General features: G+C 38.0%; 4 protein-coding genes across 5 annotated transcripts; 1 reads left to right on the forward strand and 3 right to left on the reverse strand.

Annotated features, from left to right (window-relative positions):
- Positions 1–2,442: 2,442 nt before the first annotated feature.
- LOC143564706 (delta(7)-sterol-C5(6)-desaturase-like) lies at positions 2,443–4,272 on the reverse strand. The gene is made up of 3 exons (XM_077051900.1): positions 4,117–4,272; positions 3,158–3,463; positions 2,443–3,077 (listed from the first exon to the last, which is right to left on the reverse strand). Exons 2-3 carry the CDS (start codon positions 3,438–3,440, stop codon positions 2,785–2,787), a joined length of 576 nt encoding a protein of 191 aa, XP_076908015.1. The 5' UTR covers positions 3,441–3,463; positions 4,117–4,272; the 3' UTR covers positions 2,443–2,784.
- Positions 4,273–5,332: 1,060 nt separating this feature from the next.
- On the reverse strand, positions 5,333–9,241 carry LOC143564717 (chloroplastic group IIA intron splicing facilitator CRS1, chloroplastic-like). 2 transcript variants are annotated; one of them, XM_077051910.1, is made up of 8 exons: positions 8,442–9,241; positions 7,178–7,559; positions 6,972–7,102; positions 6,557–6,907; positions 6,315–6,471; positions 5,937–6,226; positions 5,799–5,858; positions 5,333–5,712 (listed from the first exon to the last, which is right to left on the reverse strand). In XM_077051910.1, exons 1-8 carry the CDS (start codon positions 9,201–9,203, stop codon positions 5,692–5,694), a joined length of 2,154 nt encoding a protein of 717 aa, XP_076908025.1. In that variant the 5' UTR covers positions 9,204–9,241; the 3' UTR covers positions 5,333–5,691. The 2 variants fall into 2 exon arrangements, with proteins under 2 accessions (XP_076908025.1, XP_076908024.1); XM_077051909.1 differs by having other exon boundaries at positions 5,333–5,858.
- A 1,494-nt stretch (positions 9,242–10,735) lies between these two features.
- LOC143564708 (delta(7)-sterol-C5(6)-desaturase-like) lies at positions 10,736–12,662 on the reverse strand. Its single transcript, XM_077051901.1, has 3 exons — positions 12,411–12,662; positions 11,452–11,757; positions 10,736–11,370 (listed from the first exon to the last, which is right to left on the reverse strand). Exons 1-3 carry the CDS (start codon positions 12,628–12,630, stop codon positions 11,078–11,080), a joined length of 819 nt encoding a protein of 272 aa, XP_076908016.1. The 5' UTR covers positions 12,631–12,662; the 3' UTR covers positions 10,736–11,077.
- Positions 12,663–16,369: 3,707 nt separating this feature from the next.
- Positions 16,370–17,253, forward strand: LOC143564709 (uncharacterized). The gene is made up of 3 exons (XM_077051902.1): positions 16,370–16,491; positions 16,615–16,841; positions 16,940–17,253. The coding sequence occupies exons 1-3, from the start codon at positions 16,387–16,389 to the stop codon at positions 16,980–16,982; spliced, it is 375 nt and encodes a 124-aa protein (XP_076908017.1). The 5' UTR covers positions 16,370–16,386; the 3' UTR covers positions 16,983–17,253.
- Positions 17,254–24,463: the final 7,210 nt, after the last annotated feature.

The raw sequence follows: 24,463 nt of genomic DNA on the forward strand, positions 1-24,463 counted from the left end.
CAAGGGGAACCTAAGATTCCCATAGACAAAGAATGCAGCATATACCCCGATCTTGCCTCTGGGGGCATCATACACCGTCTGATGGGGTTCAGGAAACTCAGGCTCGAGAGACTCGAGCATGAACTTCCTGACGATGTACTGATATAGATCGACAGGCAGAGCACACTGGCACTCGCCAGCAGTACTCTTGTCATCGGCGTACACCCCAACTTCCTGGGCTGTAGCTTCGAGATCGTGAGAAGACATCTTGCAGATGAAAGAAGAAAACGATTTCAAGAGAATGCTCGACTGAAAATGTGAGTATTCGCCGGAAATCGTTTTGAAGATGAAGAGAAAAGTGAAAGTGTGGATTACAAAGAACCCTCTCCCCCTTTATATACTAATCACAATTAATGCGATGAATTTAATGCGGAAGAGAGAGAAATCGAAGGTGCAATGAAACTATGACACGTGGCAAAAAGCAAGCTGGCAACAGCTGTTGAAAGGACGCGTGCCATTAATTTCGCAGCCACACGCCTGAAAAATCGCGCCCACGCGCCTGAAAAAGCGTCTGGAATGACCATGTACTGTCACGTCACCATAACTTCCTGCACATCCTGACACAGTCAGAAGAAACCGTCGCACGACGTTTCAGCAGTTTGGACTGTTCTTATCCTTTCACCAACTCTTCGAATTTCAAAAAATTTCAAAAAGATTCAAAAGTAAGCGGGAAAATACCCCTTACCTTGGCAACCAACTGTAAGACAGGTGCGGGTACAGTGTTAAGGCAAAACCCTTCACATACTTAGCACCTGCAGGGAATTGAAGCCAAGAATACCTCGGCAACCAAGTAACTATAAGACGGGTGCGGGTACAGTGTTAAGGCAAAACCCTTCACATACCTAGCACCCGCAGGGAATTGACGCCAGGAATACCTTGGAAGTAAAGTAACCGTAAGACGAGTGCGGGTACAGTGTTAAGGCAAAACCCTTCACATACCTAGCGCTCCGCAGGGAATTGAAACCAAGAAGGATCTTCTGGGCAATGCTTGCGGAAACGGGAATAACATCCCCGCATAGCGGGAACGTCGAGAACTACATTGTTTGAAGCTTCAAGATGGAATTGGTGGTTTTAACATAATTGATCACTATGTTCAAAACTACCAAAACCTCATGGAGAATCCACACAAGTGGGACTCAACGCTCCTGACTTGCGAGGAGGTTACAGACCTACCCGCATCATACCCAAAGATCAAGCAGGAAAGTCGGGAATTTCTGCAAGTGACATAAGGACTTCCGCGGGAAGAATCCCCATGGAAAACCTTAAAACTAAACCCTTTTCAAAATCCTTTGCTTAAGTCCAAAAGTTCACCTCACTTTATTAAACATTCATGAGAAGAACATTGGACTGGGGGGACTTGAAGAGGTAGGTCCCAGCAGAGCCCAGTTGGACCCGCAAGACTCACCTTGAAGAGAGACGTCTGCGCAGAAACCAACTGGATCCGCAGGACCCACCATGCTCAGAGACGTGACGTCCTTACGCGCAGTACGCAAGCTGTTCCCGCAGGAAATGCCTCCCAATTGTGAAGTACTCTGAATGTTCCCGCAGCTGCGGATACAAGCCATCAGGGAAGGCCACCCGCGCAGCAAGGCTACACGCACAAGGCACTTAGCTCTCAATAATTCAGTTGTCACCTGAATGAATGAGCAAAGCCGGGAACAATCCCGCACAAAGGCGGGAGGGGGAATACTCCCGCCCAAATAAGTCAGTCCGTACGATACGGGAAGATCTTCTGTACTGTACCTGACGAGGTATGGGCAAAAGATCTGACCAAAGATACGACAGCTCATTGACAACAGTATGGCGAGCAGCATGCTCTTGTACTGTATGTCACTATTAGCCGCTGCCTACTCACCAACTCCTGTCATACCACGTGCATAGCCGGCAGTTGGTGGAAAAGGAATAGTACACAGCAGGCCTGGTCACTGTCAGCCGCTGCCTACCCACCAACTACCAGCATGGCACGTGCGTAGGCCAAAGTTGGTAGAACAGGAATACTATTCAGCCGGCTACACCTTCTTGGAAACCTACCTTCGGCTATAAATACCCCAAATGGTATGATCATCTCATCTTATCATAATATACTATCTCGTATTACATATATACCTGATATCTGCTCTAGCAATCTCTTAATATACATTTATATTCAAGAGCAATCTAGTCTGATTCTCACGCCGGAGGGTGGTCACAAGGAGGAACCCCCCCCCCTTCTCAGTGACGAGCTCACGGTGTCTGTTTTGCAGGTTATCAGAAGAACCATCTTTGCCGGGTCTAACCCCTCGTGGGAAACATCTATTTAACCCCCAGGTTATCCGTAATCTGCCCGGGGTCCGATTAGTGTTTCTTCATTTTCACTATTCATTTCATTTATTTCACAGGTGAACAAACATGATCAAACAAGACCAGGGTACAACTCTGTCTACACAAGGTACAAACAATATGACACTGTTGGCTGTTGCTATCAAGTATGTCATCACTTGAACACAACTTAATTTTGGAACCTTGGATCTTCACATGATTCACCAATACCAAATGTGTCACATTGCATGATTTTTATTTCCATTTGACCAAATAATACAAGTAAAACTGATACCTGGTCCAAAGAGTCACTTAAAAACCTATCAATAAGATCACATAAATCTAAATTTCTAATATGAGAAAAAGAACCTAATTTAACCGTCAAACATCCGTTTACAAACAATAAAGAGTCCTAACACACGTCACTAAAAACAGGGTTTTGAACTGTTATATATCCTTGCTTTGGTCTTCCAAAGGATCACGAAGGGTACCGAACATCCAATCCATCCAAACTGTATAATGTCCATAATTATGACGGTATGTTGTATGATGAATTGTGTGGTATCCTGCACCCATTACTGGCCATAACTTCCCATGAATACAATCATGAATATTAGCAGTCCATATAGCTTCCAAAAATAATAACGCAATATGTGTTGTGAAATGTGTCGGCACGACAAATAGAGCAATAACATGTGGCACTGCCTGCAGTATCCCATCTAGAGGGTGGAACGCCAATCCTGATTTAAAAAAAAAATAATTATAAACAATAAAGTTTTTTTTTATGTTATGAAAGTGTGACAAGGATCATAATACTCACCAGCAAATGGAGAAAGGGTATTTTGTTTATTGTAGATATGATGAGTTGCATGAAGGTATTTGTATAGAGGTTTAATGTCATGCAATTCTCTGTGCATCCAATAGATGCCGAATTCAACAAATATTAAGTAGAGTATTAAATAGCAAGTGTATGAAAGCCATCCAATATCAGATATCCTTGAAAAACATCTGGTCCATCCACTTTCAACCATGTATTCGGAGATTGTAGGAAGCGCACAGTACCATGGCATGGCCTTCATTGCAACATATATTTGCAAATACATTGCCTTGTTAGAAGGAATAGCATCTGCAGGCCAATAAAGATTTTATGTTCTTTAATAATTGTAACCAAACTTTCATAGATAGAAATTGGCAATTTTAAGTGTTTTGAATGGTTATGTTTGACATTATTACTTTTTTACACATATATGATATTACGCAAGTTTTGATAAAGAATGTTTATCACACGGGCCATATAAAAAGGTAAAATGATCCTACAAGGCGTATGATACGCGAAAAATGGTCATATGAGGGTCAAATCATATGGCCCCGTATATGATGTTCTAGACTTAAAAAGAAGTGACTGATGTGACCATTAACAAAGTCATGCGGGCGCCAGGCGGTATGACCATTTTCTGCTCTATCATACGGTCTGTATGATGTGGCAGACTTTGGTGTTCATGCTCGATTTGACATCATATTTCCCGTTTGATGCGACAAACACGCACACACAAATCCCTCTCTCATGATTTCCGAAACAGCCCTGCTAAAAGTCCAAACACTCAAATCCTAAGCAAATGGGATCGGAATAACGAATCCTAAAAAATCTAGAATGGTAAATCACCAATCACTGTCATATGGTAAAGATCCAATGTAAACAAGACCCTCAAAACAGCACTCATATTTCATAACTACATTAATCATACATGAATTAGAAATTGGATGATATATCTGACTGACCTTTGGGAAGATAAACATTACGCCTGATATGGTATATGTAAAGGCACCAAAGGAAGCCAGAGATGAAGTAAAGAAGGGTAGCTGCAACGTAGGTACGCAGCCACCCTTGAACCAAGTGTGGGAGTGGGGTCCACAGTTTATCCGGCAGTAAACTCCCGAGCACAATCCGGAATCAGATGGACGACCACCTGGGACTCGTTTTTGTAAAGGAGACAACGTTGTACAACCAGCCCCATCCCATACATTCTCTGCATAAAAGCATTTCAATAAAGTAACAAATAAGCACAAGAACTATAGCATAACATATAGATAGAGTGGTGATCATACGTATTGGAAGAGAGAAAGAGAAGCCAAAATAGTAATGTTTGTCTTTAGATTTTTTTTATTTTTAGTTATAACTTTTTATTGGTTGAATATTTTGATATCGACTCTCACATTTTGCATCACACGGTTTATTTGTTAAAACTGCTAGTGGTTTAACTAAAATGTGAAAATATGACTGTTACGTCACTACCACGTAGGCATGAGGGCTCCCGTTAACTTTTCTTTCAAAACCATGCAATGGTTTTATTAAAAACACGTATATTATTTAATGTATTTTTTATAAAAATGTGAGTGAACTAGTTTGATTGATTGGAAAAAGTTACGGCCCCACACACCTTAAAACCGCGTAATGGTTTTATTAAAGTCACATATTATTTAATCTTTTTTTTTGGTTCATAAAAATGTGAGCGAGATAGTTTGATTGGTTGGAAAAAGTTATGGCCCCACACACAGAGCCCTCGCACCCAGTACCGCCTTAGCCCCTATTGTGATCAATGGTTTCATGGACATTAAAAGGGTCAGGTGGCTTGGACAACCCACTACACTGGTCTAAAAATGTAAGACGGTTGATATATCTAATGAACGGACTATCCAAAACCAATGCACAAATGTGATGGTATGCTTGGAATAGTGCTTTACACATGTAAGAGTTTATTCACGTAAAATTTAATGACAAAACATCAAACCCGTTAAACGGTAGATATAACTTCAAATACAATAGGTTAATAACTAATTAAAAAATATATATAATGAAGTGAAACTCTTCTTTTTAATTTTTATTATTTCTAGGAAGGCATTTTGAAGTTAGATTTATGTAATAAAAAGTTCATACATATAAAAAAAACAATACAAACACAAAATGTAACAAAAAGTTCACACACATTAATGGATTGCTATTTTAAACTAATTTGATAAATTTTGTGTTAAACATGAATATATCTTTAACTTGCCGACATGTTTTGTGCAAGACAATGACTTTTACACTTTAGTAGTTTGACCACTCAACAAAATTTAGACCATCTTGTAAAACATACCTTTTCAAATTTAGATGATACTTTGTTAAAACTGGTATGAAAATGTGATACTTTGTGCTTCAACAAGCTTATGATATACCCTGGCCTCTACGAGTCTACACGGGTGCTGTACACGTCGAAAAGCTCTCCTGCCCGTATTAGTGAAGCAACATCACGGTCTACCATAGAAAACGATGCATACCTCATAAATCTTTGCTTTAGTGTCTTCTTTTTTACATCAATGTATTGTAAGAGCATCCTGAATTAGAAGCCAACAATTTAATCATATTGGTAATATGAAAACTAAGGGTAACCTATGTGTATATGGCTAGTGCAGAGACTCACCAATTTGCACTTGACTTCATAGATAGCCTGCTGTCTCATATTTGCAAAAAACTTCAATGACTGAAACAACAAAAGACATCATTATTTACCGCAACTCAATGGTATCAATGAAGCACGAAAAGGATAACATTATTTTACCCCAATTCTTTGCATCTCCAAAGATCTTTGTAACGCTTCTCTTTTACTAAGAAGGTTTCTTGAAAACTTTAAAGGGCGTTTATAGTTCTTCCCGCGATATATAATAATAGCATATCCGAGTTTCAACTTGTCTATGGAAACAAGTACCCCGCCACTTTCGGCTTCAAGACATTGTGCGGTGTACAATATCCTTGAAAACACTCTTTGCATTGTCACCACTTTCACTACTTCCCTATGCTTCCAATGTTGATGCAAACCTTCTATTACACCGTCAAAAACACCTCGTCGCCCTAAAATCCAACATCATCATTCTTATTAGCATTATCAAAATTCATTATTTTTTTTTTCAAAAAATTTAATATTAGAGTTTTTACTTACCAAGTACTAATGTGCTATCCATCTTTAATCCCATCTTTCTTAAACACTCTCGCTCTTCACTTGTTATAACCTCTCGGTCGTCATTTGGCTCAACCGGCTCCCATGCAGAATTTAGCTTTGCTAACTGTTTTGACGCCTTATTTATCTTCATTTTAAGCTGCAAAATAATATTTTTTTAGCCCATCTTCATTTCTCACAACAAAAATAACAACCGGAAATAAAATAACTGAAAATACACGTACGATTAAAAACTTGCGCTCTTGAATCCGTATTTCTTTTTCTAACTTTAGCTTCTCGGCTTCTACTTGAATTTCATTCTCACTAATTCCACCATTGAATCCCTCATGTTCCGATTGAATAATTTGAAACTCTTTTAATGTACCCACAGTGCTAACGTCTGATGACGGTTGGTCAAGATAGTCAAACGTTCCAACAGTATTAGCACGTGCTGTTTCTTCTTCAAGCTGGAAGCTTTTAATCTCCGTTTCTCGGTCGGTAACAAGATCTGCAACGTTGGGAGGAAGGAAATCTTTGCCTCTGTAAAGTATTATATAGAATTTATTACGTAGTAATAACACTCCGCCGGTGAGAACCTGCACATGTAAACAAATTATAGCATTGACTTTTTGGTCAAACCGATATTATTTATAATCTTACCTTAAGCTCAGAAGCCATCTGCTCATTGCTTGTGTTAGGAATTCCCCATTTTACTGCGATCTTTGCTATATGACATTTTTCCCACAGTTTTAAAATGGCTGCAGCCAAGCCTTGAAGGTTTCGGTTTCTTCCTGCACAAGTATTCATTTGATTCAGATTATTATTCATTTAACATCACATAATATTAGAAAGATAAATGTGAATACCGAGGACGAAATGAGTAGGTAAATGGTAGGCAAGCTTCCTCAAGTGAGTCAACTCGGTGTCTGTGAGTTTAGCTCTACCGGTTAACGGGTAAAGCCGTGACGGTGGTTTGTAACCAGGAACCACTTCGGGAAGTAAGTCCGCGTCCACGGGTAATGGCTTTGGCATCCACCAATCAACAAACCGCGGTCCCAGCCCGTCTAATAATCTATCAGCTTCCCTCTCAAAGAGGGACCCTTGTACAGGCATGCTTTCCACTTTTTCATCATGCACACCAACAGTTTGATATAATGTCCCAGTGACATGTTTATCTCTGTAATTACATCCTCTATAGACAACCAGAACATCCTTCTTACTCCATATTACAAAACCTCCCGTCTTAATCTGCCAACAAAGATTCAATAACCTAAATTTTGAAAAAAATTATCATTTCATGACCATTTTTGAGAAAATTCATCGTTTCATGACCTAATTTGTGGCTTGCTTTGACTTGCAAGAGCTCGAGCTCGAGCACGGCTCGTGAATTGTTCTTTTAAGCTAGGGCTTGGCTCATTTATTCATTTACAGTTAACTTATTTACGTTTTTAATTATTTTTAGATATTTTGAGAAAAACCTCAAAACGGGCCTAGGCTCGGGTTGAGCTTGTGCAGTACCTTAAACGAGTCAATGCTCGGCTCGAGCTCGACTATGCAGCGTGAAATTAATATATTCAAGACCATAATAGGTAAAACTTATAAAGCACACAACGCTTGTTAAGACTCAACGAGCCTAAACGAGCTTCCCATACAAGGCTCCATAATTAAACAAGCTTTATTTAAGGCTCAGGCTCGAAAAAGCTTGGCTGATTTCGAGCTTTTTATCGATTAGATTTTGAGTAGCTTGCGAGCGGCTTGGCTCGTTTGCACCCCTGAATTGATTAAGCACTAACCTCACATATTATGTCTTAGTTAATTTATATACGTTTTTAATTGTAGTTATATATTTTAAGAAAAACCTCAAAACGAGCCTAAGCCTGGCTCGAGCTTGACTGTGCATTGTAAAATTAATCATACAAGTCAAAACAAGGTAAAACTTGTAAAAGCACGCTTGACGAGCTTAAAACGACCTTCCCATACAAGGCCCGAGCTCGGACTCAATAACTAAACAAGCTTTATTTGTGCCCAAGCTCAAAACAGCCCTTTTCGAGTTTTTTGTCAATCTGATCTCAAGTAACTCACGAGCAGCTCAACTCATTTGCACCCTAATGATATTGATTAAGAACTAACCTCGACAATCTCTCGTGCGCGATCCATATTCCGACACAAGGGCACATCAAACTTGATCATGGCAAGCTCATCAGTCTTCCAAATCAACCTAATTTGTTCAACAACACCTTCATTCACACCTGCTTTCATAACCTTGACCCATTTCCTCATATTCTTAGCTTCAGTTCTTAATCTCTCAATTAACCCCTCATCCAAACTCAAATCAGCAGCAGTCGCCAATTTCTCCTTCTTCATCCTCCTAAACACCATTCTTTCGTCTCGTTCCCACGGAAGCTTTCGCCGAAACCATTTCTTATCTCTTCCATCAATATTATCAATATTAACATTATTATTAATATTATTATCATCACCCAATTCATCTAATTGTAAATTAAATTCAATGTGTTTGTGGGTATCCTGTAATTCTTCTTGATTTTGTTGTTCAAGATTGTCTATACTGTAGAGGATTTTCTTCATGGCTTGTTTGCCTCTTCCGCCGCTGACTTTCTGGGTTAATGCTTTTCGGGTCTTTTCGGGTTTGGTATCGGGTGATTTGTTGTTGTTTTTGGGTTTTGTGAAGTCTAGGACTTGATTGGGTTCAAGAACAAGAGGGGTTTTCATCCATGGGGCTGTTTTGGTGGCCGAATTTGATGGATTTGGGTTAAAGTCAAGATTTTTATCATGGGTTTCAGGTGTGTGGTTTGAGGAGTTGATTATTTTGGTTTTAGGGAAGTTTGAAGGTTTTGAGAGTATTGTGTGGGAGAGAAACATGGATGCTGACATTGTGATGGAAGCTAAGCTAAATTCTGAGGTTGAGTTGCAGTGTGTGGAGACTGGACTGATCTATCCAACTATCCAAGTGCTAGAAATATCTGTGACATGTCATCATCTACGTGGCATGAAATCATGAATGGTTGATGCAATGAACATGTATTATGGTTTGGTTAGTTTAAGCTTCGTCAAGTTATCAGTTAACCACAAGTTTTCATATAGATAGTGACCTTTAACTAATTCAAAAGGCAAAGTGTAATGGAGGGGGTTTAGTTAAGATCATGCGTAGTCAAAATGTCATACCTTTGCGCATTTTGCGTCATGTGGCATCCCGTCAACATTGGAGAGTTTTACAAAAAGTAGTGTAATGGACAAATCGAAACGACACAACTCTCATATAATAATTACATATATTCTCCTCTGTCTCCACCCCCCACACACAATTTTATCAAAATGTGTGCCATCATCGCGTTTTGTAGAAAACGCCCACCGTAAAACGCTAGGCCAAAAAGTCGGGGGGGGGGGGGGGTGCCCGTCAGCGTTTTGGAGCCAAAACGCCACAAAGCTGTGGCACTACGGATGGTCTAATCAAGATTTAAAAAAACAAATTGATTGAAATGGGAGTGGACCCCACAAAATAAGCCCTCTTGAGCGTTAGATTGTTGACGAGAATGGGTTGACGTGTGCTGAGGTGACAGGTGGATGACGCCCCTAGCACCTTCATTACACTTGGTCTAATTATCACAAAACGCGGTTTTTGAAAAATGAACTTGTTTTATATACCTTTTACAAAAAAAGTATAACTAGTTTGAATCTATAAAAAAATTGAAAGAAACTTCTTGATGATGATGATGATGATGATGATCTTCAGGTAGGGTGAGAAAAAAATAGTGAATAACCAAATCAAAACCGAAAAAATCAATAAAATTAAAGAGAGTTAATCGATCCAAATTAATAAGCAACGATCCAGGTTGGGTTTCTTTAAAACTGAATATCAAGGTTCTGTTTTGCTAATTACTCGCTCCAAAATCGAATTGCACCAAACTGAATCGAACTCCAAAACAAAACCGAACCAAATTGAACTCCAAAAGCGAACCACACCGAACTTGTTTGGATGTTTTTATTGGTTTAAAATTGTTATTTTGGGATCAAAAGTTTTATGCCCAATGTTTATTGTTTAATAAGTGGCTTACACAAATTCGGCTTCAAATTAAATTATCTTGAGTGAACATTTTTTAGGCCAAACATCTCAAGCCCAATTTAAAATTTAAAATCAACTCGTAACATAACATTTTTCTAAAATCCAAAAACCAAATTTGGTATTGGTACGGTTGAGCTCACAACAAAACAAAAACCGGCCCATGCACAACACTAATTTTCAATTATATTTTGACCTTTTTACAAAAGTCTTTGTTTTGCATTTGTATAAAGGAAAATGAACGTTAAGAATATGAACAAGTAAAGAGTTCCCCATGTAAAACCAATATAGTTTTCACTATTCATTTCATTTATTTCACAAGTGAACAAACATGATCAAACAAGACCAGGGTACAACTCTGTCTACACAAGGTACAAACAATATGACACTGTTGGCTGTTGCTATCAAGTATGTCATCACTTGAACACAACTTAATTTTGGAACCTTGGATCTTCACATGATTCACCAATACCAAATGTGTCACATTGCATGATTTTTATTTCCATTTGACCAAATAATACAAGTAAAACTGATACCTGGTCCAAAGAGTCACTTAAAAACCTATCAATAAGATCACATAAATCTAAATTTCTAATATGAGAAAAAGAACCTAATTTAACCGTCAAACATCCGTTTACAAACAATAAAGAGTCCTAACACACGTCACTAAAAACAGGGTTTTGAACTGTTATATATCCTTGCTTTGGTCTTCCAAAGGATCACGAAGGGTACCGAACATCCAATCCATCCAAACTGTATAATGTCCATAATTATGACGGTATGTTGTATGATGAATTGTGTGGTATCCTGCACCCATTACTGGCCATAACTTCCCATGAATACAATCATGAATATTAGCAGTCCATATAGCTTCCAAAAATAATAACGCAATATGTGTTGTGAAATGTGTCGGCACGACAAATAGAGCAATAACATGTGGCACTGCCTGCAGTATCCCATCTAGAGGGTGGAACGCCAATCCTGATTTAAAAAAAAAATAATTATAAACCAATAAAGTTTTTTTTTATGTTATGAAAGTGTGACAAGGATCATAATACTCACCAGCAAATGGAGAAAGGGTATTTTGTTTATTGTAGATATGATGAGTTGCATGAAGGTATTTGTATAGAGGTTTAATGTCATGCAATTCTCTGTGCATCCAATAGATGCCGAATTCAACAAATATTAAGTAGAGTATTAAATAGCAAGTGTATGAAAGCCATCCAATATCAGATATCCTTGAAAAACATCTGGTCCATCCACTTTCAACCATGTATTCGGAGATTGTAGGAAGCGCACAGTACCATGGCATGGCCTTCATTGCAACATATATTTGCAAATACATTGCCTTGTTAGAAGGAATAGCATCTGCAGGCCAATAAAGATTTTATGTTCTTTAATAATTGTAACCAAACTTTCATAGATAGAAATTGGCAATTTTAAGTGTTTTGAATGGTTATGTTTGACATTATTACTTTTTTACACATATATGATATTACGCAAGTTTTGATAAAGAATGTTTATCACACGGGCCATATAAAAAGGTAAAATGATCCTACAAGGCGTATGATACGCGAAAAATGGTCATATGAGGGTCAAATCATATGGCCCCATATATGATGTTCTAGACTTAAAAAGAAGTGACTGATGTGACCATTAACAAAGTCATGCGGGCGCCAGGCGGTATGACCATTTTCTGCTCTATCATACGGTCTGTATGATGTGGCAGACTTTGGTGTGCATGCTCGATTTGACATCATATTTCCCGTTTGATGCGACAAACACGCACACACAAATCCCTCTCTCATGATTTCCGAAACAGCCCTGCTAAAAGTCCAAACACTCAAATCCTAAGCAAATGGGATCGGAATAACGAATCCTAAAAAATCTAGAATGGTAAATCACCAATCACTGTCATATGGTAAAGATCCAATGTAAACAAGACCCTCAAAACAGCACTCATATTTCATAACTACATTAATCATACATGAATTAGAAATTGAATGATATATCTGACTGACCTTTGGGAAGATAAACATTACGCCTGATATGGTATATGTAAAGGCACCAAAGGAAGCCAGAGATGAAGTAAAGAAGGGTAGCTGCAACGTAGGTACGCAGCCACCCTTGAACCAAGTGTGGGAGTGGGGTCCACAGTTTATCCGGCAGTAAACTCCCGAGCACTATCTGGTTGTACAACGTTGTCTCCTTTACAAAAACGAGTCCCAGGTGGTCGTCCATCTGATTCCGGCGATGATTAAGGAGGTTGAAACTTGAAAGAGTGTGTGTGGATGAGTCAGTTGTCTGTCTGTCTGTCTGCGGACTTAAATAAGACGACACACGAATAGCATTGTCAAAGTGTGACAGACAGGGATGGGTCCATGTTAGTTGGGCTCGTGGTTATCAATTTCATAACACCACATTCTAAACTTATTTTTATAGAGAAATTTCCTAAAATAAGTCATATTTACCTAATTTTTCCAAAAATAACTTAGGTTTAAAAAAAAAAAAAAAACTCCCCAAATTAACCATTTTTTTCGTTGAACCCGACTGAATTTTAACGCCGTCTGATGACATTTTTGAACCTTTAAAATCACGTCACTTGATAAATTCCGTCGGATTTAACTGAATTCTTCATATTTTACCTCTCAACCCCGAAACCTCCATAACCAACTTCAATCTCCATATTTCTTATTTCTTCACAAAATCAATCAAATCAATAGTGCAAATCGCTTAGTTTTTCGAGAAAAACACAACCATAGTGTTCAATTTCACTACATAACTCAAAATCAAAAACACCCGAATTTAAAAATCTAGGGTTCGTCGGACAAATTAAACAGTCAGAACCGACGGAAGCATGAACTGAACCGTCATATCTGACTATCTTTTCCTCCGACTGTTTGTCCGGCTAATCGGTCGGCCAAAACCTTAAAATGTTGGTTCCGACGGAAAAGCATGCTACGTTAAGCTAAAAATTATGTCGGATCAGGAATGGTTTCCGTCGGATTCAACAGAATAATCGGGCTATTTTGGGAATTAGTTTTGATCATGGGCTAGAATTGAAAAGGTTTGGTCAAAAATTACTATTTTGAAAATCTTCCCTCCATTTTTGTGTTGACCACCTTTCACTTTGTAACAAAGATATTTTCTTATGTTTACAACTGATATAATTTGAATCATCATATGTTATCTCGCAAAATCGGGTTTGTAGACTGTGTCAAATTGATGAGTATAATTGTTCTGAACACATACCAACGCACGTATTTAGTATTATGTAACCTGGACATTTATCTAAATGTATCAAACTAGTTGAGGTGATGCGATACTGTTTATTCGAGACACCCGTGAATCTTCCAAGAACACAAGATAGAGAAGAACAAAAATCAAATAAGTATTCTCTGATTGTTATTAAAAAGTTCAACGATATTTAAAGAAAACAAGAATAACATGAAATATAATCAAACTAGGAAACAAGTTCATAATTAAAATAAAATAACTTACAGATCAAGAAATTACATTCTTGATAATATTTGAAGAAGATCCATTCAAATCTTTTTAATCTTCCTAACGGGTCAGCTTACGGATCTCTATTTTAGATCGAGCCCGTTGTGGGATTTGGATCGTATCATGATGGGTAATAATCAAGTTATAAACATATTAATTAGGTTTGATGGATTGTAAAAAGATAAGTTAAACGGATCATAAAGGGGTTAGTGAGTTGACATGGTTAAACATGTTGACGGGTTGATATGTTTAGTTACACGCTAAATGAAAAGATAACCTTTTATTAAACATGTTAGATATAACAAACCAAAAAAATATAAAAAAAATTGTTAAATAAGCTCATGATTTAAGTAGAAAAAAAAAACATCTTTCATATGTTTGGTACAATGACAGTGTGACATGGGACCATCAACCGTGAGTGCATAATCGCACATCCAACTTTGTAGTCGATGTAGTGGGCGGTCCAACATTCTCAACTTGTATGATAACTACATGTACTTGGTGGGAGGGCCACATTACATGAACTTCTTATATTTCTGAAAAACCTAAATTTATTATACCTATAAAAAAATACAAAATATGTTTATGTAGATGTTAGATAAATATCCTTCTAATATATGAACATTTAGATTTAGAAAGTTGTGGTATTGGTTTTTAATACTCCAAACTTTCATCAATGGGTCAATATCACTTCCTTCCAACTTTAAATTTGTTATACGTCACTCTCAATTTTCAACCTATTTGTTTTTGTCACTCCCTTGCTAACTGATAGCTAACGTCGTTAGTGGAGATGCTAAAATTTCATTTTTTTAATTAAGTGGCAAGCTTATGTGTAATTATTTTTTAAATTCTAAATTCCTAAAATTCCAAAACTCCAACAACCAACCATATTCTACCCCACCCTCACCCTAATCAACAAGCATACCACCACGATTAGAACCACCGCCACCATCTATTTATTTTCTCCATCTCTCATGATCTACATTCTAGGTTGGAGGAAGTGGGCGTGTGGTGGGAGCATATGCAGCAAGGTTAGTCAAGCAAATCATCGTCATTGTCGACATCCACAATGATTTGCAACTTGAGCCGCCCCTTTTACCTTTCTTGTTGCTCTTTATCTATCTTCCCCTCTACCCTTTTTTTTCCGACCACCACATAATTTGTAGAGATTTCAAATTTGTTCTTCATTCAGGAAATTAGGGTTGTAATTGCCAGAGATTGTGGCTACGGTGAAGAAAGGTGGGTAGTGTAGGGTGAGAGTGACAGGCAACGGTGGTTGAAGCTGCGAAATCAGGCCCGGGAACACTCGTTCAGGTGAGGTGATGCGGTGGTGAATGACCAGGAGTAAGTCTGGAGAGAACGTGGGGAAGAGGATTGGGGAATTTAGACTTTTTGCACGAGAGTAGACGGCGGTGCTACGGCAGTTGTTTTACTAGTGGTGGCTGAAGGAAAGGGGTGGGTAAGTGTGGGTGTGGAAAAGGAGGTGGTTAGGTGGGTGGTGGTGGTGGTGGTGGTTGTTAGGGTTTTAGAGATCTTAAAGATAAAGATGAAGATGAAATGATGAGATGAAATTATGAATTTTCTTTAAAGTGTATTTTCTATATAGCCTTGCCTGCCTAATTATAAAAGCGTCCATGTCAGCAAAACCAAATGCCATGTTAGTAAGAATAATGCCACATCAGTAAAAATATAACAGAGTTAGGGTTCGTTAAGTTCGAGAGTGCCCGAAACAAATAGAGTGAAGTGGTAGGTAACAAATCAAAGTTGGGAATGGTATCAACCAACAGATAAAAGTCGAGAACATAAAAACAAATATTCATAGAGAGTTTAATATATAAAATTTGAAATGCTTGAAATGCCATTTTTATATATGAACATATTTTATTAGGGAAATATAATATTACTACGAGTTAGTCACACATATGTTTATTGTGGTTTAGACAAAGTAACATATTTGAATCTAAGGTGTAATAAAAGTAATAATAAATTATGGATTTACGCTTTCAATTTTGTAAAATATTATGGTGTGAGTAGATTCCAGCTGATACGACTATTTAAAAATTAAAATATCTGAAAAAGTTGATGATGGTGATGATGATTACGAGTTCAAGCCCATTACAATGATGCTGGAAGTGATGGTCTAAAGAGAGAAATCAAGTTTGAGAAAATTACATTTACAGTTCATCTTATGTGATTTCTTTATCTTTCTAATTATTTTAGTTTAAGTCAACAGAAAATTTAACAGAGTTCTGTCTTGAACCTCAAACTTGTTACTTATAAACGTTAACCCTTGATGACCTGTATAATTAACTCTATTGTTGTTGTTATATGGTTGTTTAGAATTTAAGATGTATTTTTTAGAGTAAATAAATAAATGAGAATATTTAAGTTTGAATGAAGTAAAGTTGAATAGTGACAAGAGTCTAGGGACTGTTTCTGTAAGTCAGCCAATGTAAAGAACAGGGTGAGTTTAGGTTAAAGAAAGAAAGAATAATGGAAGAGGACTCAAGGAGAGAAGCAGCAATCGCATCACTCGCCTCCAAATTCAACCCATCCTCTTCCTCTGCTGCTTCCCAAGCCCGTCTTTCCAAATTCCAGGTTACTATTATTATTATTATTATTATTCAATTCCATTTTTCATGTTAATTTGATGCACTTTATTCATATATCTATTCAGACCCACACCTGATTATTCGATTAACACTTATGATATGATTATAGGAGTTGCACAAGAGGCGTTTACAAATTAAACAAAAATCCAACACCAAAAACAAATCCAAAGGTTCCTTTAAAACTTGTGCAGGGAGCAAATTACAAGAGGATGAAACCATAATACTGCACAAAACGACTCAGGATAACGGCAATTCAATCACGTTAGACGGTCACCACGAAAATGTGGAAGCGGTAGCACAATTGGCTTCGAAGAAACCACATAAGCTACACTGGGGGTAAACTACTAAATTTTGTTGAACTTTATGTATTTTTATAGCTTCCTTAGATACAAGTGTTTTTACTCATTTGGTATTATTAATATGTTCATTTGTAGGCTTGACACGAAAGAAAGATGGGAAAGGAAATCCAACATGTAGATTGTTACCGGATGCCTCTGTCCAAGAGTTCGACATTTACAACGTGTTCAATCATTATGGTAATGAACATAGAGTCCTATACATAGAGACTAGATTAAAAACATTTGTTAACGATGTTTTGTAACCCTGTCTTATCTTTCTGGCCGTTGTGCAGCATGTTAGAAAATTATAGATTGTTTTTTTACGCGTGTTTAACTTCTTGTGTTCTTTGATACAACACATGTGATAAAAGATATCTGAATAATATAGCACCCAAACTAACAGCACCAACTAACGGCAAAATGAACCCAAGTAGGTTTTGTTTTATTTGGTCTAATCGGTTAGCAGAGTATTGGTCGGGCCTATGAATAATCAAACTAGCAGCACCAACCTAAGGCAAAACTACCCGTTGACTGTTTTATGCCAAGTTGTGGGTAGTCATAAGCAGAATCCAAAAGATGCACGCATCACACATATGAAAGCCTGCAGTTGAAACCAATACCTAAGGATATTGGTTTTTATAGTTCAGTTTAAATAATCAAACACCAATGCACCAAATAGCTATGCACACAATTGGATTAAATAATGAAGTGTAAAGCATGAATTCAACGAGACACGCCAGAGGCGATGAGCAGAACACTTTTTTAGCACCAAAGGGATCTGCACAGTTTAAAGGTATAACCCTCTGGTGCCAATCTGCTTGCAGTGCCTTTCCTGTTCTTGAACTGAGACGGATCGGACAATGTGGAGTGTGGGGCCATTCACACAAGGTATACTTATAGCTTACATCTTCAGTTAAAAAAATTCTAATGAATGAGCAGTGTCCCGGTTTGATGAGCTGGACCAATGTGGACCCAGAGCTTTTATCTACCACAGTTCATTCCAATTTCACTCTACATGATGTCCCCATATCATGGTCTCGAAGATCTCGAGGCTCTTCTCATGTGACTGATTTTAGGTATTTTTTTTTAACGTTCTGAATTCAGATAGTCTGGTATACTATTAGTGCCTTGTAGTTAAATAAATGTGCCATATGAGTAGCTAAACTTCAAATGCTATTATACGAGTTTAGTATAATGATCACAAAGAGTAGAATAGACTGACATTCTTGTTTGAATGTAACAAAGTTAAATCAATATTGAAGGAGCATGTAAGAAATCCAGTTTAAGTGGAGATATACTATGAACAGGTGTTTGTTTGTATTAATAGAACTACATGTACAAGTCATAACTGCATAACGCGGTATAACAGGCACGCTCCTTTGCAAATAGTCAGTCAGTGTACTCCATAGATACAAACTCTTTATATAATAAGATGACCTCTCATGCCCTTAAGCATAGTTCTAGTTTAAAATGGACTTCTCATTACCAAGCTTGGTGATTTGCTGCACTTTCTTAGGTTTTGGTATGAATAAAGACATTAATGATGTATTAATAAAATTGATATTTTATAAACTGTTTATCTAATGTTAGTGCCATTGTTTTTATTAGTATATAACTGTACAAATGGTCAAATGATAATGGGATATATGATTTGTATTTGATTTATGATTTATGTTTTTAAACTTTTGTTTGATTAGTAAAACATCATATACTGTGCAGTTTTCTGTTGGTTTTAAATACCCGAACCCAAATAAGCTAATTAGGGTAGGATTAAATAGGGTAAAAAAGTCTTAATAGGGTTAATCGGGTTAACCCGACAACCCAAATTGTAATCAGGGTCGGTTTTGGGTTTATTTTTGAAAAACAAAATGGGTTTCGGGTTACCCCAACTCCTGAAATACATTAAAATGATATGGTAATGTAATTAGTTAATCATTTATACGTATTTGTTATACTTAAAATTTAAAGTATAACAGCTTAATTTATATAGTTATAAAAATGTATTGCAAATAACTTAGAGCTAGGAGTGTTCATCGAATCGAATAACGAAGTTTCAAGTTAATCGAATCGAATAATTTGAATAATTTATTTTTTTGTTGGTATTCGTATTCGATTCGTATTCGTTTAAAAGTTGGATTATTCGATTCGTATTCGTGTTCGTGTTACATCCCATATTCAAAATTCGATTCTATTAGTATTTGAAACTCGAATTCGAATAAATTTGAATTGCTTCAAGTTCACATATGTCAAAAACTTCAAAATTATAATCATCAATGTAAAACACATAAATATAAGTTTAAAGTAGCTACAACACCACATGAAAATAAATTCAAAATTTAGTATTGACAAAATTAAGAAATATCAGTATAGGTTATTGGGATTTATTATTATGTTTTGACATTTATTATTTAAGGATTTGACCCAAATTAATAAATTAAATATATATTAATATATTATATAATTTGAATTCGAATTTCGAATCGAATCGAATCATTTACTATACTCGAATATGAATCGAATCGAATTCGAATATTTTGAAATCGAATTCGAATTCGAATTCGATTTGCTGCACTTTCTTAGGTTTTGGTATGAATAAAGACATTAATGATGTATTAATAAAATTGATATTTTATAAACTGTTTATCTAATGTTAGTGCCATTGTTTTTATTAGTATATAACTGTACAAATGGTCAAATGATAATGGGATATATGATTTGTATTTGATTTATGATTTATGTTTTTAAACTTTTGTTTGATTAGTAAAACATCATATACTGTGCAGTTTTCTGTTGGTTTTAAATACCCGAACCCAAATAAGCTAATTAGGGTAGGATTAAATAGGGTAAAAAAGTCTTAATAGGGTTAATCGGGTTAACCCGACAACCCAAATTGTAATCAGGGTCGGTTTTGGGTTTATTTTTGAAAAACAAAATGGGTTTCGGGTTACCCCAACTCCCGAAATACATTAAAATGATATGGTAATGTAATTAGTTAATCATTTATACGTATTATTTAAGGATTTGACCCAAATTAATAAATTAAATATATATTAATATATTATATAATTTGAATTCGAATTTCGAATCGAATCGAATCATTTACTATACTCGAATATGAATCGAATCGAATTCGAATATTTTGAAATCGAATTCGAATTCGAATCGAGTCGAATTTCGAATGTTTCGAATTCGTATCAAATTTTGAACACCCCTACTTAGAGCCGTTTTTGTAGTCTTTTTATCTGTTTTCTAATACACTTAAAGAATTTCAAATATTCGGGTGACTATTCAGAATATGTTGCAAACTAAATCCTAAAAGATATTTAAAGAATTTGTGCAAGCAGATAACCGATATTGCAATCACAATAAATAATTTGTTGATGATGAATTTTGAATCATGAATTTTGGAACCCGATCAACCTAACCAACCCGAACCTTAATAGGGTTAAGTTTCTGATTTCTACTTCTATTTTATGTTTTCATTTGTTTTCGCTTGTTCGCATGTGACCCGGGTAGAAAGGATGAGCCTAGAGGTGCACAAATCGGTTAACCTATAACCGGGTTTTTTTTGGTGAGCATTAACCGGTTATACCGGTTTTTCGGTTAGGGTAGTTTCCGGTTTTGGACTGATAGAGAAGCGGTTTTCACCGGTTAACCGGTTTTTTATAAAATAATAATTAAAAAAATCGGTTAACCGGTTTATAACCGGTTTTGAAATCAAGAATACAAACCGGCGGTTAGGATCGGTTAGTGACCGGTTAGGATTGGACCGGTTACAAACCGGTTAGAAACTGGTTAACCGGTTTCTGTTTGCACCTCTAGATGAGCCTAATATCCTACAAATAGGTATAATAATACTTTGTAATTTTTGTTTGAAAATGGTCAAAGCATGAGTTTATAGACTGAAACATTATTTGGACTTTTTAGGAATGCAATTGATTGTAGATTTGTACCAGATTGTTGAACATGTAGGGTAGGGGGGGGGATGAGGGGGTGGGATAAAGACATACATAATAATATAAATAAGATTGAAAATGTTAAAAACTCGATGTACAAAAACATGCTGGGGGTAGGGGGTGGGCCATGGGGGTAGGGGGTATTTGTGTACCCTCACTTAGGGGGTGTTTGTTTTTTCTTCAAACATCTTCAAGGAGCTAATGTCTGCAGGCGCGCAGACATTACCCTTGAAGACTGTTTGTTTTTTTTCTTAAAACAGATCTGAAGTTATCTTCTTTCATCTTAAAAGAAAAGCAAGGAAATCTTGCTTAAAACATCTTCACAAAAAAACCCTACTCTTCTCCCTTTGCAGCCACCCTCTCATCCACTGCTCCTACCACCGTCCGCCAACACCACCACCCACCGTACGCCGCCACCACCACCCCCGTACCCCGCCGCCACCGTCCACCACCATCCACCGCCACCACCACCACCACCGTCCACCACCCACCATCCATCACCACCACCGTCCACCACCCACCATCCATCACCACCACCGTCCGCCACCACCACCACCATCCATCACCGCCACCACCACCATCCATCACCCACCACCACCACCATCCATCACCGCCACCACCACCACCATCCATCACCGCCACCACCACCGTCCACCACCCACCATCCATCACCACCACCGTCCACCACCCACCATCCATCACCACCACCGTCCGCCACCACCACCACCATCCATCACCACCACCGTCCACCACCCACCATCCATCACCACCACCATCCATCACCACCACCACCATCCATCACCGCCACCACCACCATCCATCACCCACCACCACCACCATCCATCACCACCACCGTCCACCACCAACCAAAACCATCCATCACCACCACCCATTGTCCACCACCACCATCCACCGCCACTACCCACCGTCCGCCGCCACTACCACCATCCACCACCACCACCTTCCACCACCCACCAAAACCAAATCGGCATGGCAAGCAAAGACTAAAAACTAGATGTAACTTGAATAAATGACTTCTATCTTGTGAGATAAGTTTGACAGTTATGCAGACAGTATCAGCTTATAAAAACAAACAGTCTTATATTTTCAGCTTGCAGATCTTCAGACCACATCTTCAGTTGCAGACATGAAAACAGATGAAATCAGCTTGCAGACAGTTTATGTCTGCAAAAACAAACAGCACCTTAGATTGAGTTTACCATGCGGCTACATCATCGTCGTCGATGATGCGGGCAGCCGCTCATCATGTTCAATTAAGTTACTAGATGCCGAAGAAAGTTGTGTGTGAAACCTTTGTAGTCTCACTGATTGCCTTTCCTTTCCACCCATGATAGGTCACTTCATCTTGCAAATATCATATAGTGTGGGGGATATGACGATGTGATACACCAATAGTTTACAAATGTTGATTTCTATCATTTCTTTTGTTTTTCCTTTTCATGTTTAAATTAATCAATCATGCAACCATAATATGTGATGGTATCACACAAGGCCCTAGATACATTTGAATCGCAATTGCTATAAAGTTTATATCTGCTTATTAAAATTTACATAATTTTATGTTCAATTATGTAATTTTTAATCTCTAAGGCTGAGGGGTGTGGGGGGCGCGAGAGGGGGCGTGAGTGGGGGCGCCATCCAATAATATTGTGACGTGTGGCAGAGAGAGAAACTTGATAAGATGGGTATTGGTAGTGGTGATAGCGCCCCGGGGCATGGTGTGGAGGGGCGCGAGAGGGGGCGCGAGCGGTTTTTTTTTTTTTTTTTATAAATGTATTACCCAACGAATCCGGAATTTCTCAAAAACTCAATCGGAATCCGGTCAAAACCTCAACGAATCCGGTCTTCAAAAACTCAATCGGAATCCGGTCAAAACCGGAATTTCTCAACCCGGAATCCGGTCAAAACCATGGCACCTTCACTCTCTCTCCTCCTCCTCACCACCACCGTAACCTCCACCGGAATCCGGTCAAAACCATGGCACCTTCACTCTCTCTCCTCCTCCTCACCACCACCGTAACCTCCACCGGAATCCGGTCAAAACCATGGCACCTTCACTCTCTCTCCTCCTCCTCACCACCACCGTAACCTCCACCACCATCGGCGTCACCTACACTCGGTGGTTGAATTGAAGCTTTTCTGCACGAATATATATATATATATATATATATATATATATATATATATATGCTGAAACATTCCCAAGACACCCAGCTTAAACCCCAACGGCTCTATTTTGCATCCCAAGACACCCCTCACGCTCAACCTGTCCCGCGAGCCTCCTGGCGCCAGCCTCGTTTTCCGCTCTCGCGCCCCTCTCGCGCCCCTCTAGCGCCCCGGTGGTGTGGCTCTCGCGCCCCGGGGCGCGAGCGAACTCCCTCTCGCGTCCTGACTAGCGCTCCGCACCCCTCAGCCTAATGACAGTTTATTTTTAACTTATTCTTTAAAAGTATAATATGTGTTTTATTAAAAAAAATATTAGTCTATGGCACTTGAAAGAGTGACGTCACTAAAGATAGAATTCTATGATAGTTCAAGATCATTGATGAGAAAAAAAGATGTGACGGCATATGATTGATGGTGTTCAAATGTACTTCATAGTACTTTTGATAAGCACCTCCAGTGCCCTAAGGGTATAAACACTGGGGCGAGAAATGCCCAAAAAGTGAGCGATATTCAGCCCCAACACCCCATCTTAGTCGAGCATTGCGAAAGCTCATAACCAAGAACAAGACGACCTCATCTTCAATGAGATCGGGATCGTGTAAGACGACCTCATTTGCGAATTTGAGTATTATTATCATTTTAAATATTTATTTATAAATCCTCTTATTTTACAAACTTTATAATTCCTCTTAAATGCAAAATTCTTAATATTAGGTATTCCTCAACTGTATCATAAAAGATATTTGAGGAGGCCGACTCAAACCGACATACAAAATATATAGGAGGTGCATAAACAGAGACACGGTTTTCCCGGAATGCTTGGTAGTCTTAATTACACACACTGGGATTGGGAAGCTTGCCCAGTTACTTGGCAAGGTCAATATCATCGGGTTGATCATGATGGACCAACAATTATCCTTGAGGTTGTTGCATCATTTGTTCTTTGGATATGACATGCGTTTTTGGGATGCCCGGTGCAAACAATGATATAGTTGTAATAAATGTGTCCCCTATTTTTGACCGCCTCATAAACGGAGTTGGACCCGACACCTAATTTCCCACGAATTATGTCAACTACGAATACGGATATTATTTAGTCGACGGCATTTTTCCGGATTAGGCCACGTTGGTTCATAGTTTTACGTGCCCGACTGATGATAAACGAAAATATTACAAGAAAAATACGAGTCGGCCAGAAAGGACGTCGAAAGGGCATTCAGGGTATTAAATAAACGTTGGTCTATCGTTAGACATTCGGCTCGTATTCAGCAAATGGATAAGTTAAAAAAAATGTCATGTACACTTGTATTATATTGCATAATATGATAGTGGAGGACTCTGGTAGAGCAATTTGCCAAGACGAGTACAACGATGTGCCAGAGCCGATCACAATACTAAACGAAGATGAGAAACTTGCTAGTTTATTAAAAACACGAAGAAGTGAAACAAATTTCAGTTTTCGATCGGATTTGGTAGA

Source organism: Bidens hawaiensis, unplaced genomic scaffold (assembly GCF_021521415.1).
Source record: "Bidens hawaiensis isolate Kalapana, Puna unplaced genomic scaffold, B.hawaiensis_p1.1 tig00022149_1, whole genome shotgun sequence".
In the NCBI taxonomy this organism is placed as follows: Eukaryota; Viridiplantae; Streptophyta; class Magnoliopsida; order Asterales; family Asteraceae; genus Bidens; species Bidens hawaiensis.